This window comes from Thermobia domestica, chromosome 16 (assembly GCF_964235325.1).
Source record: "Thermobia domestica chromosome 16, izTheDome1.hap1.1, whole genome shotgun sequence".
Lineage (NCBI taxonomy): Eukaryota > Metazoa > Arthropoda > Insecta > Zygentoma > Lepismatidae > Thermobia > Thermobia domestica.
This window is the reverse complement of record NC_137469.1, coordinates 128781086-128802515: the sequence shown is the minus strand read 5'-3', so window position 1 is coordinate 128802515 and position 21430 is coordinate 128781086. Positions and strand designations below refer to the sequence as shown.

Genomic DNA, 21430 nt, shown 5'->3' with positions numbered 1-21430 from the left:
ATTCAGATATAGGCCCTGGTGATTTAAAATGGGAAATTCTAGTTATATGAGAGAGATTTGATCTCCTTTAACCCACCCAAATCAAAACATGACATGGTGCTGCTGGTTGGGAGGGGTTTGATAGTTAAGGACGAAGTCACTCTGAAGTTCTTATGGATATAAGAGGTAAGTTTTTATAAACGAAACTCATCCGAAAGCTTAAGGTCAAACAGGTCACTGGGTGCCGAATAGCAATAAACTGTGAACAGAGTAGACCCTTTCTATTTCAGGTGTGCCATTTCTGGCGCTGCTGTCGATGTGTGTTTTCCCGTATCTCCCTCGAAAGAGAAGAGACAGGTTGCGAGATTTTTCAATTCTTGGACGCGAAAGCGTTGCCGAAATGAATTATTTCACAGACTTCGCTGTGTTCTACTTTGTTACCCATTGTAAGTAGCCTACGATCTTCACTCGTCGAAATCAAACGACTGAATGACAAATTGGCAACAGAGCTGAAGTCATTCACTTCTTTTCCCTAACCAAAAGCAAGGCTTTCTCCATCAGAGGATGGCGGGGATAGAGCCGAAGTATGTTTCGCATATTTTCCGAGTGCATACCTGAGATAGACAGGCTCTATGTAAGGCAATAAATTAGTAGTGTACTTACTCCATCTCTAGAGTAGCTCAAAACTGAGTACATGTCCTCGAAAACTTTAATGTCAACTATAGCCATCTTGTGTCCAAACAATGAAGCAATGGGTTTCTTTGTAACTACTGAATTCCAGACTCTCACAACACAATCTCCACTGCCTGAGATTAAGAGTCTCCGTTTCAAATCTAAGTCGAAACAGGTCACGCCCTGAAAATACAGACCACACATTATTATTGAATTACAAAAACCTAAACTAGACAATAATTTGAAACTTAGTATTTTGGCTTCGAAATTTCATTTCTATTCTATAACAAAAAATATCGGTAATTTGTAATACCTTACGAAATAGCATGGGTGGGTGTTGTGTGATTAGAAAACAGTAATAACTGTTATCTTTTTATTTATAGTTACGATATAATTTTAATTATTTAGACAAGGGCATGGCATATAAACACGAAGCTGATCGCTCTGTTATTGACGAGTACGGTATATAAACAGAATACATGAACGGTGTGGTTTATATGCCTCATTTACATTTAATTTGTCAAATGTCATCCAATCAACGGTGCCGACTTTCCAAAATTTATGTGGGTGTATATCAACGGCGGGACGTGTTAGCCAATATGTTTTCAGAAAAGGCTCTATATTTGATTGATTTTTTAAAATTAAAATCTTTTATGAACACTGTTACACGGGGTTCTGCTATGATAAAGTAAATAAAATACTGGTACTATAAGGATAAGTTGGGGCTGCCCTAGCTCAGTCGGTAACACGACTGGTTTAAACGCAAGAGAAACGGGTTCAAACCCGGGTCCAAACTAAAAGTCTTGTGAGTGCCGGAGCCCCGGAGTACCCACGTAGTCGGCGCACATGCATCCAATACCTAATCATAGGCTTGAATAGCTTTTAAGGTGTACATTTTTTGTGTCCATAAAGGGTTAATGTCTAGAAAAGTAACAAGATAATAGAAATCGTGTTAATACAACTTGACAAAAAGTAAACGTAAATGTAAGAAAACATGAACGAGTATTACCATCGAATATGATAAAAGAAAAAATGACTAACAGAACATGTTAGAAAAGAAATAGAAAGACTGAACTATCAAATAATTAGAGTTATACGTACTCTAGCTAATTTGAAGATGTATGGCGTTCTCTTCCTAGCGACATGACGAATGACTACGGTAGCTGAAGGATCTCTGCTGCATGAAATGAGAGTATTATTGGTAGAATTATACATAAGCTGTAACACAGAATCATTGTGGACTTTCTTGTCAATCATTGCCACTACAAATTCCTTATGTTTATCCAGCTCCTGTAATGAATTCAAAATTGTTTGTTAGTTAAATTGCTGAGTATTTGGTAAATGTCAACAAGAATATTTGTCTATAACTTTTGGACACCAATCTCTAGCAATTCCTCATCTATTGCTTTAAAGAATATGAATAGTTCCTCTTTAATAAAATTAAATGACCAAATTACGTAAATTATATATAAAATATGTGAAAATACCTTTCTTTCAGAAACTCTGCGCCCTTATATTCAAGATAGAATTGCATCAAAGACTTATTCTTAGTTTCTTTTTTCACATTTAAAACATGCAACCATGGTCTTCGAATACAGAAATTTCAAAGTAAATGAATGTAGCTTAATTGGCTACATATATTCTTAACGGCCCATTTATTCTTAACGATGAGTATACAAGGGTATATAAGTGCTTCTTGCCATTACCAGTTACGACAATTTCACTAATTTAATAAATAATAATTAAAAGTTGTCATCGTGAGAAGAGAAGCAGCGAAACTGCTCGTATGGAAATAAGTGTAGATTTGAGGATGATTAAAATTGTCTTCAAATCCAGCATACGATATAGCAAAATAATTTCATACACTGTATTTGATATTTTCCCTAAATATTTTAATTTCTATATGATCTCTCTTTTGAGGTTTCAACAGAAGGAAGACTTATATGTCTGAAAGATTATTATGAAATGAAATGTAATCTTTGATTTTAACGTCCACGATTAGAAGGAACCGGGGTATTCGCGAACACTGGGGTAATACCGAACACCTAAAATTAAGCCCAAGGAAGCTTGTTAGAAAACAGACGATTTTGTTGCATGCTAGCGGAGAGACCTGGAAAAGTGTAGCATAAATTTGGTAAGAGTCAGTTGAGTGGATTGCCAGGAAAAAGAAGTTTTGTTGTTTTTGTCAATCCGCTTGTAACGTTGATTCAACAATTTTGGCAAGTAAGTTGGCTCTTATCTTATCTATATTGTTACAGATAAGACTATATATTTCCCTATATTTGAGCATTAGTTCTATGTAATCTTACTAGCCTGTGTGGAGTCAACAATTAGTATCAACTTTAACAATAAAATGGCATCTCATGGGGAAATGCCGGACAGAATGTTCGCCATTACCCCGGAGTATTCGGAATTGCCCCATGATGTGAAATAAATTATTAAAAAAATAAATAAATAGCTTTTTTTTAATGGAAAAGTAAGTAATAAGTTAAGAAATTGTTTTGGGTTTAGATATCTGATCCTTCATCATAGGCTGTAATTTTTTCCTATGTGTGATTCACAGAGTGATTTTACAAATATATTTAGCCTATTAGCGTCTAGCCTCTATTAACAGTTAGCCATTTTTGTTCAGCCTATTAACCGCATTTGAACATTGAACTAATAAAGAGTACTGTCCTTGGAAGCAAAACATTAATTCGTATATCTGTGATGTCTACAATTGCAAATAATGTTTTCATTTTACTGAATATTTTACTTAATACACCGTTATTTCTGAATTTGTTTCATAAGAGTGCATTTTGTTTAGCTTATTACCTATTAGCTTTCATTTGTAATAGTTTCAAAGATGAGAGGACTGATCATGTTTCTCATTAATTTGAGATATGTTTGTAAAGAACAAATAATAAAGAAACTAAGTCTACCTGATGGATAACAATAAGAAATGATATAAAATGCAGTACGGTACTGTATACCTACTTTTGGGCCACCCTGTATAATTCTTATTACTGATCTAAATACTAAATTACGGTATAATTTTAATGCATTTGGCTTCTTTTGTAAAGGATAGTTTAAAGGAAACAATATGTTCGGGATTACTCCGACCACTGGGGCAATCCCGAACATAAGTACATTTTTTAAAACATCTCACTGATTTGTTGAAAAATGTTACTTTTGACTTTCCTCTGCACTTTAGTAAACAGGGAAAACTCCAAGTTTTCTATACAGAAGAAATCTTAATTTTATCTCTAAAAACAAAAGTTATTTCTAATCAAAGCTTAAGTGTTCGTGAATACCCCGGTCTCCCCTGTGTCCTTTAGGTTAAGGGAGACGATGATTAAAGCAAATGAATGACGATGGAAAAATTGGTGGAATGAGAAAGTGGGAGGAAACGGGAGTACCCCGAGAAAACCCATGATGTTGTTCGCCACAAGCTTACTTGGCCAGGAATCGAACCAGAGACCGCACACACCAGATATTAGCAATCTACCACTGAGCCACCGTGTCTCCGAAAGATTATTATATTCAATATTAGTGAAAAATTGAGCAGATTATAAGAAGGAAGCTCAAATAATTACATATTTTGATTCTGATATTTATGACAACTTTGACCATAGCAGCATGGCAATTGACCATCTCTGGTCTGGTGGCTATGGATGGATCAAGTGATTTCTTCACTTCCGCTGCCTGGTCTCGGGTTCGATCCCGGTGGAAAAAATGGAAAAACTTTTTCAGGCCAGCCAGCCAGAGGTTTTCTTCATTCACACTAGGCAAATGGCGGGATGGTACCTCACATGATGTTCTCAGGCTGTTTCCTTCCTTCCCCATTCCTTTCTTATTCCTAAATTTCCCAGGTAATGTGATTGCCGAAGGAAGTCATTCTTTGTTCGTGATGGGCTAACATGGGCATAGATGCCGAAAGCACAAAAATCTAATTTTTCAACCTAATCCTGCTTCCGGTGTCAACCTAAGGGCACGGTTACAAATGTGACATGTTCGGTTCTAAACGGTCGCTCTCCTAGTTGAAGAAATCATAGGCTGACGTATGTCTTGACTAGGGATGGCCTTTTTTTTTTGAAAAATCTGTTTTTCGATTTTCGGAAATTTCATTTTTCGTTTTTCGAAAAAGCCATATTTGGAAGAAGTATTTTTCGAAAAAATGTGGCCATCCTAGTCTTGACTTCATTTTCCCGTAAATACTTTTCTGTATTTTGCTTATCTTTGATGTATTTGCTCTTTAAAATCCCTTCTTTCAGAAAAAAAAAATAATTAAATTTGCAATTATCTTTTCGATTATGATATTTATGACTCAATGCAAAACATAAACATTGTAAGCTCCACATCTGGATGCAGTTCATGTCTTTGGAATCCATGGATACAAACAACATAGATAATGCTGGCGGAAATACGTCATGCGCACTTCAACGGATTATGGTTGGTTGAATTCCACCTTAAATAGTAGAAATAGGACCACGCCTCATATAGCCTCGGTGTTGAAAACGGGGCTAATCTCTAATCTACACTGAGAAAAATCCGTTATCCTGCGGTATATTGTACAAATATACGGAATCCATATGTTTACTATAGAAATCCGTACAGTGCTACGTTATCTATATCCTATACACTTACTGTCTTTTGCCCGTTCAGATATGTTACATCATGCTGCTCCAGGATGTTTGTCCGTATATTACATACGTCAGCTATATGTTATATACGTCCAGCTGTACAAGTGATATCTGACTGTCTACATCCAGTTATTTCTTTCGTACGGGAAGTACGTTTATTCGGAATACTTACATTATAAAACATTAAAAACATTATAAAACATACGTTGTCAGTTATACGTTTGCTGGAGGGTGTTACATACGGTTGTACGTTAATTCCAATAGCTACAGGATTTACGCATGTAACCTACGTTTCTATGTAAGTCACATACGTCTTTTTTCTCTGTGTAACTACAAAGAATGAAAAATTGATAAAGCTCAGGTAGAAGGAATTGGAAAATACAGGCAAATTTAATTATTTATCCACATATTCTTGTCCTGAAATGAATACACACTACCCCAATACTAGTACGATATTATGTATTGAGTTCTGCTTGACAATATAATTATAAAATCAGTTATGCTGTTATATGTATCATACACACATACTAAATTAAAAGCTTGTACTTGAAAGTTTTCTGTACCTTAGATTTACAAAACAAGAAAAATAGTAGTATAATACACTATATTTTATTTATCTTACCCTACAATAACATGTGCTGTACTTACCGACCAATATACAGTAGTGACCTTTTGAGAATCATTTTTTTCAAAGAGTGACAGTTTTGGACGATGGAAACATAGCGTAATGATATCTCCACAGTCGTCACCTATGAAAAGCAACGATTTCTTAACAGAAGTACTTTCTTCAGTATCATCTATACAGTTTCCTAAGTATTGGCTATCCAAATCCATTGCGTATGTTATACATGTGCTCATGTTCTTAAGCTTTTCCACAAGATATATTGGTGTGTGAGAAAAACCTTTGATTTCGTAAACGTGCAATCGTCTGTCGGATGTTGTATACACCAAAGACTTTGCATTTGGCATGTATACTGCGTCTGTGACATAAGGAATGACTGGGGACTCCTTAGGCCTCATTAGGCCTTCATCCTTTTCCTCATTGATTTCGTAAGTGGACTGAAGCTGTAGAATATCATTATAAACACCGATTTTGCCGTACTTTGAGACAACAGTGTATGAAAAGATACCTTCAGATCTTAGAGATATTATTTTGGTAATTGTTTGTCTCTGAAATTAACAAAAGAATGATAAGTTAATTACAATGGAATAGCAACATACAATGGACTATTACACTCCAAAACCACACACAAGAATAACCAAAACACATCAATTCCAATGTCATCGTTTATCTCACAATCAAGTGTTTTAGTGCAATAAAACATATTACCACAGTAACAATTTGATCATATCAACGATAATGACAAATAATGATATGCATTAAAAAACTCTACTATAATGACACTTTCAACACAATATATGAATTAAATTATTATGCAGGTAGTTACGGACAAGTTGTATCAGAAAGTTAAAGATGATATATCTATATTAGCTCCATGTATACATTATGGATTGTGAAATGTATGGTATACAATGCCGTTATGTGCATATAGTCTCTGCGGCTCGAAAACCGCTATAGAGTTGTATATTACAACCACCCTTCACCTAGACCACCCTTCGCTCCCAGACTCCAGCGTTTGCTCAGCCTACGGCCTCTTATTTATCTCTAATCTTACGTGAATTGGGGAGATGACCATGTTATTATAACAATGCTTCCAACCTTTTTCTTTGTCTTGTTTCTTTCCTACTAAGGGAAACATAAAAAAACACTGAAACACATCTTTAATTAACATGTCTCTACTCATAAGGAATTTTGAGGTATTGACATACCAGACTGCGACTAGCTGGGAACTTCGCCCCTAGACTCACACATTTGCTTGGCCTATGACCTCCCATTTCTCATACTCTAACACATCTGTCATCTTAAGGAATTTCGAGATACGGTCATATCATAACAATTGCAACCCCCAACTTTTTTCATTCCTTCTAACGCAAAACACAGAGAAATGCTGAAGCATCTTTAATTAGCATCGCTATACTCTTAAGAGATTTCGAAATATGGTCATGTTATATTAACAATTACAATATCCACCCTTTTCTTCTTCCCTTCTAAGGAAGACATCTAAAAAGGGTAAAACATGTCTTCAATTATTTTAAATTAAAAGCCTAAATATCAACTTTCATGCCTCTAACCTTAAGGAATTTCGAGATATGGTAATTTAATTATAACAATTGTAACCACATCTTTTTTCTTCCCTTAAGCGGTGAAACATATCTCTCATTATTTTAAACAAAATTTACCATTTTTCTTTTGTTTGTTGATTCATAAGTGAAAGGAGATAATGAAATGCAACTTACTACAATCATAGATCATGTTATTCTACAACAGAAAATACGAACCTGAAGAATTTTCAGTGTTGCCATCCATAGAAATTACAGTGTAGCCAGAATAGCAACTCCCCAAAATCTAAGCTGAGGCAGCGACTAGAGGAACGAACTCAACTGCATTTGCTTAAGTATCATGTTGTTTTGGTTTCCTGTGAATTGCTTTTTAAATAACGTTATTATTTAGTTTTAATAACTGTACCGGTATGTTAAAACTATTTTGTTTATTACAAACTAAATAAAACTAGTATTTAAAAAGTAGTTCACAAGAAATCAAAACAACATGATACGTAATCAAATGCAATTGAGTTCGTTCCTCTAGTCGCTGCCTTAACTTAGCTTTTAGGGGAGTTGTTATTTTGACAACACTGTAATTTCTATGGATGGGAACACAAAAAATTCCTCAGATTCATATTTACTGTTGTGACGCTGGATTCAAAAATATGGTTACATTGCTCTTTATTTAAAAAAAGGCTATTTTGGATTAATGTGCATTTTACAAGACAGTTTTCTCTTTAGCTTGTCACAAGCTAGCAACAGAGAAAGGAAATACGCAAAACCTCGAAGGTGACTGTGGTTGCTTTACTGCGCAAATTCGTAGGATGTTTACTTGTTTAAGGTTATGCTTGGTTACTAACAGGATAAACCATCACGATTTTGACAACGTGACCCCACATTTGCGGAAATTTTGGTTAATAGTTAAGAATCTATGGACAAGTCATAGATAGATGTGAATAAGTTTAGAAATCCTGTCATTGAAATCTTCCGGCGGTAACAGTCACGCTGTCCATGTGTGTACAGAATCACGCTATGTAATGTGGGTGCGGTTCCTTGCTAATAGCCAATCAGAATGCAAAAGAGCAACAAGTTTCCATATTTGTGAATCTGACGAATAGGATATGCTGACTGATATGAGGATTGGGTGTGTCCCTCGTAAAATAATAAAAAGAGACCTCAAGGTCTCAATGATTGATTCGGGCGCCCAGAGACGCAGAGATCAGGAGCATCGAAATTCTGACATTCGGGACGCCAAGTTGCAAAGTGTTAGAAGACTTTTAATACAAGGTATGTACAAGCACTTGTTGCTATATTAGTTTCAAGTAAAGAGATATCATGCGGTGCTATAAAATGATTTATCAGCCTATTGTAAAACTTTCAAGATTGAGAACTGAAAGTCGCATATTCGTATTTCATCTTCCATCTCTAATAACTTAAATACTTGAATGTCCAACCAGATAATCAATCTATATTAATGTACTTAACTATCAATGAACAAGCAGATATCAGATCACTTTTGTTGAATAATTCAAATAAATGTTGTTGTATAATACAAAATTAGTTTGTAATAAACTAAATATTTTAAAATTTATGTTGTCATTTCCCCTAGTTTAATCCACTTTTGTGACACCCGCTAACTTATAGCGCTAGCAGATCTCATCTGTATGTGGAATAAAACGAGCTAAGTAATCAAAAGGAGACCTGCACATCGTCACACTGTGTAGAATAGCTTTATCTATGATTGTGGTAAGTTGCATTTCATTTCATTTACTTATGAATAAACAAGCAAAAGAAAAATGGTAAAATTTACATTATTTTTAGTAAAGTAGCCTCATAAGAGATTCCGAGATATAGACATCTTAAGATAATAATTGTAATTACTAGGCCTATTTTCTTCTGACCATTTTGCTTCCCTTATAGGTTAAATATCAAAAAACGCTGAAAGACATATCTAATTATTTGAAATGAAAAGTCAATATACCAAATTACATGTCTCTATAATCTTGAGGGTTTTCGAGATATTGCCATTTTAAGACAATTATTACCACCTTTCTTTCTCCTCCAATAAGTTCCAAAAATCTGTTCCAAAAATTTCGAACATACCAGATGATATTCTAATTCATGCCAATGTTGCCAAAGTATTCATCCTCATAACACAGACTATAGTCTCAAGAACAGGAAATGGTAGGCTAGCCAAGTGCCAACGTTGGTCCTACGTTCTAATTGGCCTTTTTACTGATCATTTGCCAACTAGCTCATACTACAAAAGAAGGAAGCTTCCGATTGGGAGTACGAGACCAAGTCAACTGACAACGTTGATCCTACGTTCTAATTGACCTTTTCGCCGACCATTTGCCAACTAACTCAATCGTCAACATAATCCCTACAAAAGAAGGAAACTTCCGATTGGGAGTGCGAAGTCGAGTCAACTGACAATGTTGGTCCTACGTTCTAATTGACCTTTTTACCGATCGTTTTCCAACCAACTCAATCGCCAACGTAACCCAACAAAAGAAGGAACTTTCGATTGCAAGCCAAGTGTCAACGTTGGTCGTACGTTCCAATTGGCCAGTTTGCCGGTCATTTACCAACCAACTCAATCGCAACGTAATACCTAAAAAAGAAGGAAACTTCATATTGGGCTGTGAAGTCGAAACTGTTAGCTAAATGATGGCAGATTGTTCGCTGGCCAACACACGCGCTTCAAACTATGGTATCCAATGTATTTCATAACATAATTTTCGCAGTTATCAATTATCAGGGCTTGAGAAATATTGCTTGCAAGTACTCGCCAGCCCCCCGCCCCCCAAAAAAACTAATAGTCAGACCATTTTGCAGTCACAATGTTTATACAAATAAACAAAAATCACTTTGCGATACTGTAAACGTATCAATACGTTTTTATTTTGTTTATTGATATGTTTTCTTTTTACAAATGAAAAAGTGGCATCTGCTATTTATTCTTGAATTCACGCTTCTGATTGATCGGGTTTCATTTGCCAAAGGTTAAAAAAAAGTACTCGCCACTGGCGAGCAGACGAGTGGATTTTTCAAGCCCTGTCAATTATTATAATTGACAATTATGATAATTATCAAAGCATGACGATCATTAGCCTTAGTAGGGCTAACCAAGTGCCCTGCTAGGTGAAGAGCCCCATAAGTCAGATAATCAATTGAGGAAGTTCTTTTTCAGCTTTTCGCTTTAATAATAATAATAATAATAATAATAATAATAATAATAATAATAATAATAATAATAATAATAATAATAATAATAATAATAATAATTTGTTTGGTCAATATTGTTTAACACATCTCAATGAGAAAAGAAAATCTTTATGTTTAGTTTGTGTTTTATACAATATATACCTCTTTCTTTAAAAAGATTAAATAAAAAACTTTGCAATTAAAAGTACTTTCATTGTTCAGTTTATTTCAGTAGCGAGTGCCTCCTTGATAGTTTTCCAAGCTTTCCCGAGGTGTTCCTCCCCACTTTGGGAATTACTCGCCTATTCAATCTGTTAAGAAATATATTACGTCGTTAATTTTCTTATAAGTACTGAATTGTGAACACCTATTGATAGAATTAAAAAACAGTTTTCTACGGCATGGTTAACTTTATATTTTATCTTTGTGATGTCTTATTTATCACGTTAGTACATGTATATGTTTGTCTTCAGCAAACAACAAAATATGTATAAAAACAAACTAGTAAACCTTGGTGACCAAGAATAAATTACAATTAGATTCTTGTAATACATCCTGCATTAGAGCGCAATTGGTCGGTAACGTGCTTTAAGTTTTCTGATTGATCTTTTGAGATCGAATTTGATATTATTCGATTCTGCATGTCTAAATTATACTCTAAAGACCAAATTTCAATTTGCACAAACTAAGGGTCAACAATTATGGATGGTCAAACTTTTGCCAAAATATAGATGCTGTTTGTGTCTTTTGATTTTTTGAGTTCGTTTTTTCTGTCATTCGATTATATGTCTTAATTAATCTGCACACCAATTTTCAACTTGCGCAAATTAAAGCTAAAACATTGTACGTCAAAGTTTCCCAAAGATATACGAACTTTCAGGCTTTTTAATTGCTTAAGTTTGGTTTTGATTTGAATGGATTCTTTACTCACAAGTAAACCTTACGTTTGGGTGAATCGAGTTGCTGACTGAGACACATATGAGAAAGCAGTACTAAATGTGGTCAGTATTTCAGTGAAGTTGTAGGTGCGAAGCGCCAGGGGTTTAGGAGATACAGCTACCAGAACATCACATGGAAGTACAGAATAGTCTTCATACAGTTGGAGGTAAAAGCTCTGTAAGACCTCTTGTAACGACAAAAGGTGAATAACAAATATATTAATTTTGAGTTACGCACAATTGGTAAAAAGTTACAGGGAAATTAAATATTGTTGCAGCATATGTATTAGTCCTTTACCCCACCTTGTAAATTTTGTGTTAATGATAATAATTAAATAAAAAGCAGGTGGATAAATATTAGGTCTATGGTAAGAGTTGCCTTGATGGCGGCCATGTTCAAATCCGCCATTTTGAAGCAAACAAAAGTTTTAAACAAAACGCATAACATTGACACCTTATTAATAGCAAATTTTACCATAAATCCAACGGTATAACCATTTTTGCTTTATCATGAACCAGCATTTGTTATCGCATAAACAAGTTGCTAATTTAAGGAAAAATTACCAAAGAGGAATTGAGTCATAATTGAACTTGGGTCTTTCTTCCAGAAAAGTCCTCAATTAGTACAATCAATATGTAGTTCAGAAAAGAGTGCATGACTTCCACAAATGCTCTGCTTACAGTGAGCACACCTGACAAAGGCAATCGAGGTACACTTGACACATCTGTCGTTAACAATTCCGTCAAAGCAGTAGTCGTAAGGAGCGATCTATTTAATTTTGTGCTGGTTAATGATAAAGCAAAAATGGTTATACCGTTGGAGTTATGGTAAAATTTGCTATTAATAAGGTATCACTGTTATGCGTTTTGTTTAAAATTTTTTGTCTGTTTCAAAATGGCGGATTTGAACATGGTCGCCATCAAGGCAACTCTTACCATAGACCTAATATTTATCCACCTGCTTTTTATTTAATTATTATCATTAAAACAAAATTTACAAGGTGGGGTAAAGAACTAATACATATGCTGCAACAATATTTAATTTCCCTGTAACTTTTTACCAATTGTGCGTAACTCAAAATTAACGTGACCATTGTTCTTCTGATTAAATTTGCACCTTAAATCATGTATCACATGACCATATTCCTTTTTAAAAAACTTAACCTTAATTCAAAATGGCGGATTTCAAGATGGCCGCCGTCAGGCATACACTTACTATATGACTTCCCCCTAGTCCTAGTATATACCCATATATTTGTTATTCACCTTTTGTCGTTACAAGAGGTCTTACAGAGCTTTTACCTCCAACTGTATGAAGATTATTCTGTACTTCCATGTGATGTTCTGGTAGCTGTATCTCCTAAACCCCTGGAGCTTCGCACCTACAACTTCACTGAAATACTGACCACATTTAGTACTACTTTCTCATATGTGTCTCAGTCAACAACTCGATTCACCCAAACGTAAGGTTTACTTGTCAGTTCACACACACACACAAAAAAAAAAAAAAAAAAAAAAAATCAAAAGATCTAAAAGTACCTATGTATCTTTTCAGAAGAAGTTTGATCCTCGTATTTTTAACCCCTTAACTTACGCAAATTAAAATTTGGTGTATAGATTAATTAGGATGTGTAGAATCGAACATAAATTTAAACTCCAAAAATCCAGGGTTTAAAACTCGTCACCTACCATACAATTTACTAATCACATCAGCAGGAACCGGCAACTAACATTGGCAAGAAATAATACATTGAACTTACCTGACAATGAGAAACGTTCTGAAACGTTGTATTGGGATCAATAAATTCCGGCTCCTCCCGATCACTAATACTTCCTAATCGTTTGAGTAGTTCATCCAAAAATTCTTCCCACCAAATAACACCATGCTTTTCTCTATCAATTTCATCATACAATTTGGCTGCACTAATTGAGTAATTACTATGACCTGTAAATAAGAATATTTACTGCGTCTTTGAATAATGATAATGCAAAACTATGTTTAGACGTAAGAATATAGCCTATAGTCGTTTAACCAATTATATTCCTATTTGAATCACTGGTTTGAGAAACGTCATAAGTCAATAATGCCATTAAATCAATGATTTGTGAGATTTCTTAACTCAGAAACGTTTGTTGCAGCTCGATATTACACGAACTATTATCATGACTTCTGACATATCATAACCCAACGATGTAGCTATCCTTCAAGAATCGAAGCAACATGTAAACTTATTTTCAGCATATGGGTGACTTATGACGTTTCTCAAATCAGCGATTCATTTGAGAACAGCATAGAATGCTTTGGAAGCTAATGCAATTAAGGACCAGGCAGTTTTTCTTTCAGTTATGCTTTATGAAAGTCCGAAGTGAATTTTAAGAACATTCAATATACTTTAAAGCGGATATCGAGCCTTCTGAGTTAATTTAAATACATGTTTTTTTCTTTTTTCCTAAATACAAGTTCGAAATAATATTGCGTAAATAGAATAAGAAAGTGTAACTAAGCTGAAGTATTTTATGGAGTATGACTAATAGTATCAAAGCGCTTGAAGATTTGTTATAATGTACAGTACTTTTGTTAAGCGTTTAAGACCACCTCGGACTTCGGTAAGAGTCTAGTGCGGAATTTGTACTTTGACGCATTAACTTAGCCGTATACCACAGATACTTCTGCCCAAGGCATAAAATGAACACCGAAAAAGGAATTTTGTAATGTATATATATATTGCATAATGTAAACAAAGACTGAAAAATGAGACAATATTTTGGTTTTATGTTAAAGATATACACATATGGAGACAATAGATTACCGTAAAATTGAAAGGACAACAAGTTGTAATATTTGTAGTTGTTTCTAGCTGTTGATATGTTAACGTTTAAAAAGGTAAAACTATATTTTGTGAAACGTTTTCGAAAGCTTCGTATGACCAACTGTCGTTCGTAGACTCCGCAACAACAATCACTACGCTCCCATTGAGTGACAATATGAACACAGAAGGGCGTATACCTGCTTTTGGAACTGATCAAACAAAATAAATGTCTCATCTGCTATTCCTACATACTTTCAAATACCGGTTCCTAATTTTAATTCTCTCAGCAGATATTGCAGGCTTACTCTTGCTTTCATGTGGTTCTGGCCTCAAGTTTTCTGAAAATCTTCCCTCTCCATGTTACCCTGAGTGTTGGAATGAAAAATTATGTAGGTGTTTATATTCATCAAAGTAAAGAAGACAGATAACGGTCATTTATTAATTCTCCTAGATACATAATATGTAGCTTTCATTTGGTGTAGCGTACTTATACCTCCTTTTGTGATATTTTAAAACATTAAAATTCCAGGCTTTTTTGGTTTCTCCGGAAGATTTATCAATATCATCCGAAAAGTGTATGGAGGAGATGAGATTCATCACTTGATTTTCCTTTGATACATACAAAAGGAGAGTCATATTTTTACTGTACTCTTCACCTACAGTGTATCAAACGAATTACTATACTCTTCGCAACAGCCAGCGGTATGAAACTAAAGCAGTTTTCAATAGTGATGTTTCTTCCTTTTCCGATTGTAGGTTCTACTAGCCTAAATACAATCTGATAGGGTCTGTTATCCGTTTGATATGATCCGTCGGGTTGCTGGCATACATGATACTTCCATGTTGAAAGCATAAAATATTCTTGCATTGCACAAAGCAAGCTATACTTAGCTGGTTTTCATTTCATGTAGACTTGGAAACTGCATCATCCTCGGAAAAGTTCAAGCACTTCATTAGTTGAGGTATATTCCCCTACGGTATAGCAATTTCTGCAGTGTGGGATGAATTCCAGAAAAATCTCGAAAGGGCACAAACTTTTCAACCTTTGTTCTCTCGTTTGCTAACTTTGTTAACAAAACGAAGAGCTTACAATCGGAATCTCAGCCTTTTAAGAGGCATTGTTGCTGGAAAGAATTCAATTCCAGTCCCGTACTTGGCATAGAGAACGTCCAATTTTTGATGGAATGATTTTAGTACTCTCACAAGGTATAACAGACCCAGAAGGGCTTTACTTCTGTTATATAATAATTTGGGCACCCCTTTCTCTACTATAAGCGTCCCCTGTGTGTTTCAATGCATTGATTTGTAAATTCAACTATTCTCTGCAGCATATTGGTACTAAAGAATAAACTACAACATTCTATAAGTGTTTTTGCTCCTTTCGCATAGCAAATGGGTCAACATATTCTCATTTCTTAAATTTTGTTGAAGAGTATACAATACCATTTTGTGACTGTCCTTTCCTAGAACACATGGCCTCCGTGCAGTAGTATTTGAGGGTGGTTGCACATGATCTGCTTGTGACAATATGTCACCTTCATCTGCTGATTCTTCGCTGATGGAGTCACTGAATAACGACTGTGTGCTATTCAGTCAAAAGCAGCAATGTCGTGAAGTACAGGGGGAAAGTGGAAGCATAACAATGTGTCTTGGAAAGACAAACTTGCCTGGAGCAAGATTGAAATGGCACGTGGGCGCAGTGCACAACAATATTTACACTGACTTCATACTCGTAGGCGGCACCAGGATTTTGGTAATGTGGATGCAGGCTAGGAAAAGATAAGACAGTAAAAAATATTAACATGGTACGCAATAAAAACTTTTATGTACATATTTAAAGAAACTTCATACTTGGATACATGTGTATGTGGGTAATGTATTTATCAAAGAAATGTCAGAATTTTAAGGGGTCAAGGATACTTTTTTGCAATGGCATCAATTACAAGAGCTTTTATAAAACATTCTTCTGTTGAATGGAATCAGAATAGAATATTGACTTTAAATTCTTCAATATCTATGCTCACTGAAATCGACTTTTCAACAAAAAGCAACATTATGGAGTTGAGTCTCTATTGAAGCATAGTCGATCTTAGTTTGGACTTGATATAATTCATCTTGGAGAAATTCCTATGTACAAAACATCTAACAAGGTATGGCCATAATGCATAGTAAGAACAATGAAAACACAATAACTAATGGCATTATTTTTAAAATTGTTGTATAGTATAAATAGTCACTATCAGAAGTATGTCTTACGAGTATATAAGTCACTGGGTGTCAGACCTTAGACTGTCACCGATAGAACAATAGACACAATCTACTACTTAACAGTGTAGTTTTATTTTTTTTATTTTTTTTTTTTTTACATATATTTAATACTTACTTAATACATATTCATGCCAATATTGGATTCAATTAGTTGGATTGAAGTTTCTATCCCTTTCAGCACTTAGGCCATACGTAAAGTCGACCTACAGTTTAAGATGGAATTGAACCCGGGAACCAATTCAACAAATGTGCGCGCGCTAGCAACTAGACCAACGGGTATCCTTTAATTGTAAATTCATATCTCATAATGCCTCATTGCTGAAATTAAATATTAATTTTAAAATGCGTTTGCGAGATCAACAGTTTATTTGGTATTTATTTAATGTACCACATTCATGCCTTGGGCTCTAGAGTTTTGTACACTCATGTCCAAAATGATTGTCGCATATCTATAACTGTCTTCTTGTAAGAATATAATTTGATAATGATTTTGCAGGGTACTTTAAATACTGATACTATGTGTATAATTGGGAAATGTATATTTTTGGTAAATTTCATAGCAAAAGAATTATAAATACGAAAATTAGAATGAGTGAAACAAAATGTTGCTAAATGGACAAGAAAGCTTTATTTTCGTTTTATTGTTCTTATTTACTGCACTTTTGACATAAAATTTGCCATATACATCTCTTTGCCGATTATACATTTACTAAGATTGTAAGAAATACCGGGCGAATTCGTTAGCAAATTATATTCCTACAACAACATATTTATAGACATACGATAATAATTTTGGACATGAGTGTACACAGAACACAATAATGTGCATGGATTATCAAGAACTACTTCAATAGTCAAAGATTGATAAAGTGAACGAACCCTGTGAATCTAAACATTTCAGATGTGGTCATATCACAATTAAAACATGCTGATTACCCAGAGTGCAAGATTACTTCCTTTTGGAAAATTTTATATTCTACTGCACTTGCAGAAGCGTTACTTTCAACAGTCGTCTATGGTGTGTCTACGAAACCTCTGATCTCACTATCTACCAATATTTAAACCACAAAACGTTTTCTTACCCATTATATCATCAATGGCCTCAACAAAATCTCTTCTGGTCATCGGATAACCACAACAGCTACAATCTTCTTCACATTTGCCATTATATATCCGGTGCAGATTTTCCGATTCCAAGGGGTAAAGGGCAGAACCAATTTCAGATTTGCTATCATTATCAGGTGTGGTCCGCCTTTGCCATTCAGGTTGATTAAAGAAACGTTTTCTCAACTCTGTCAAATGATCACTGTCTAATTCTTGAAGAACATCAACTTGGATCACTCCATCTTCAATGCTAATGGGAGGAAAGGCAGAAATATTTAGTATCTTTGTAACAAGTGAATCTCCGAACTACTATCAGGTTGCCTAAGAAATACAATAGAGCCACGATTATCCAAGCTAATATGGACCTGACTAAACTGGGAAAATCGGAGCTCTTATAATAGTACATTGTTTTTTTTTTTTTTTTCAAAATGAAGGACAGTATTGTGCATACAAGGGTAGAGACTTGAAGCACAATATAATAACTAAACAATCCTATATTAACTGCTGTACAATACGTTTAATCGTTTTAATTAACTTGAAAATTAGAACAATAAAAAACTGAAAAATTAAAGAAAGTAAAAATAAAAGCTCATAGTATAGTATGTTTCAAAATTACATAATTAAATAAATAGTTTTGAAGCTTCTATGATGATTGTTGACAGCAGTGCACATGGTTGCGAAGATGTTTTAGTACTACGCGCGAGGGCATGAAGATTTATAAGAGAGAATAAACTAGAGAAGGAATTACTAGTTTTTCGTAAGTCGACACCGAGAGCGGCTTAATACTGACTTCCTTTCGTGCGAGCGACTAGTACAGTTCGTCTGGCCTGCATTCCGTGATTGCTTCCCTTGTTGTTACGAAAGCGCGCACTGTGGTTATTACTTGGTTCCTTCAGGGGTCGAAACTTTATAGTTGGTGTTTCTACGTTTTTGTATTAGTATAGATAAGCCACTTATAGTTTTTTGAAAAGCTTGATACGGTGGAACCTTAAAAGAACTGTATCTTAGGTTCATAGGTTCGAGGAAACGTATATTGATATTTTTGACCACCTCAGTGCCTTACAGTTACGCTAAGATCAGTTTTGTGTATAAGTCAAATTTAAAACAGTGCAAGATTATGAATCATTTGCATCCACAGTTTCTGTTTGCGTTGACTTCGTTCACCCAACAGAGAAAGCTAGTAAAATTGGTTTGGTTCTGGAACAAGCGGTTATAAAGGAAGTGTGAGTGTATATTTCCTTAGAAGTCACCCTTTACTCACTTGAATAGCAGTTTACTGCTTACGGCAAGATTATTAAAATTGAAGCCGAGTATTAGAGTCCCCTCTTCCCCCTGGTCTTGACAATGGAGTGTGTGATTTCAATGCAGTTACAGACATATATTCCTTCAAGATAATTTACGTGGTTGCAAAATAAGTGTATCTTATGATGAGAAGATTGTCTGTAATTTATGTCAAGCCTCAAACCACGCAATTACTGTGTCTTGTTAAATGTATAAAAAGTGTGGCGCTCTCGGATGTTATAGTCCCCTTTGTCTGTGTCGTCCCTGGTCCCTGTTCACCTGTCGACTATCTCAACAGTTCTTCCTACTAATGTAACTTCAGCAGTTTCTATTCCGTAACCATCTTATACCAGTGTAAGCCCTTTCCTTTTTGGATGATGCAAGGGAATTGCCGAACCTACTACAACCTGTTATGATTGACTCCAGGTTGCCTTCACCGGTTGCTTCGTCATATGCTTTACACCCCGAGTGTTTTGGAGTCTGCATCGTTTCCAGAGAATAACCTTGTCATCAAAACAACAGGAATTCCAAATCACAACAGAATTCAGTCTTATCTTGAAGTCGATTCTTACAATCGATTGCCACATGAAACTATCTCGATTTATCACGTGGTTCGCCTTTTTTACATTAACAACGTTCTACTCATATTCAAAACCTTAATTTAGAAGTTGGCTGTATCAGCGAAGATACCTCTCAGATTCTGGCCCATTTTACAGACCATTGTAATCAATTTACACTATTGTACTGGCGTGACGATAACCTCGCCTCTATTTATTGGATGCTCATCCATCGGCGTTTATCCAGGAGGACGAGGCCATTTTGCTCCAACGGATTATGGCTCTGGAGATGTATGAAGTATTGGAGACTGCGAAAGGCAACGACTCACTGAAATTTGATGGTTTAAACTTCGCCTTCTATAAGACGTATTGAACCACGTTCATAACAACGTTTATCCTTCTTTCTAATGCATTTATTTCGGGATTTCCCTTTTGCAACACTCGAGCGATTACAGTAGTAATCCTTAAATACCCTAAGCCCACATGGTAGGAGAGTACTGCCATCCTACGTTTCTTCTTTTTGACATTAAATTGTTCACCAAAAAATCTGGTGCCACGTTTGGAGCCTTTATAAAATTCATTATGTCAGTGAAGCACAGACGGCTTTTTATCCCCAATGAAACTTAAATTATGTATTTCGCTCTTTACGGCATATATTTGAATATTTACAAATATTTATTTTAAAATTTAGAAGCTGGCGTCCTAGCTATTGATTTTGAGAAGGCGGTACGATAGTATAGATTATCACTGTTTGTGTAGTCAACTTGGAGTTTACTTCTCCAATTTTCCATTATTATTGAACATTTGTATTAATCTGCCACTTTCCTAACTGACAAATTAATGGACATCTTACCCCCTACTGTCCTTGAAGTGGGATCTTAGACAGGAGTGCAGTTTGTCCACCGCCCTTTGAATATTGGCAGTGATTCTTTACTACATCGGCTGACCCAACTTCCTCCTGCTTAGACGCATCTCTTTCGGTGGATGAATGTTTTGTGTATGAGGATGTTGTAATCTTAACTACAACCGAACTGGTCCATATTACCTAAGCTTTATTCATCCTCACTCAATTTGCCTCTTATTCTGGGTTAAACCACAATTCACAGAAAACACAATTATTGTCCTTTAACGGGTACCAGATTCCACTCATTGGCACTTCACATGAGGGTATCCCTTATGTAACTACTATTAAAATTTTGGGAATTACCTTTATTACTATGCAACAATTTGTGAACGCTGGAGTTTGGACGTCATGCTTATCTTCACAGCCCCATTTTTGCATGAAGTAATAAAAAGTATTTTTCTTCCGTTGAGTATACCACACGTACGCTATATCAATTTTTAATTACTGACGCTATTGCTATTAGAATTTACTGGTTCCAACTCATTACCAGCAGTATCAATGGGACCATGATTGACACAATATTATTTGCACTTTGAATTTTCCTATATGAACGTTGAGTGGCATTGTACGGTGTATCAACTGATCCACACTAATAAAGGAATTTATGCTATTCACTCTTCCCATATGGATTTATGTTGGACTTGTCAATAAAGAGGTACTATGGAGTATCGTTATGCCAATTTTCCGTCTGTTGTCCCCATCTTGCGGTTAAATAACTTTTAGGGCTCATTTGTAAAACATCGCTGCAAGCAGTACTTTGCTTTGTTTATTGATATTAATTTTTTACCTTTCCAGAAAACAAAATACTGTTCTCTGGATTGTAGCATGTGTACTGACTTATTTACATCGATTTACGCCTCTCCTCGGTACTACTTCATATTTTGGCTTTTTGCAGCGTTCCAAACACTTCGATCCTGAGGTCAAG

The 21430-nt window shown here is 35.2% G+C and overlaps 1 protein-coding gene across 1 annotated transcript in view; it reads right to left on the bottom strand.

The window, feature by feature from the left end:
* Positions 1–21430, bottom strand: part of LOC145673407 (uncharacterized) — a 63634-nt gene that overhangs the window by 27495 nt on the left and 14709 nt on the right. Inside the window, exons 2-6 of the mRNA XM_081743079.1 lie at positions 17742–18013; positions 13342–13526; positions 5922–6443; positions 1753–1941; positions 643–834 (exon numbers count right to left, since the gene is read on the bottom strand). Of these exons, the coding sequence (XP_081599205.1) occupies positions 643–834; positions 1753–1941; positions 5922–6443; positions 13342–13526; positions 17742–18013 (1360 nt within the window). The remainder of the gene's footprint in view (positions 1–642; positions 835–1752; positions 1942–5921; positions 6444–13341; positions 13527–17741; positions 18014–21430) is intronic.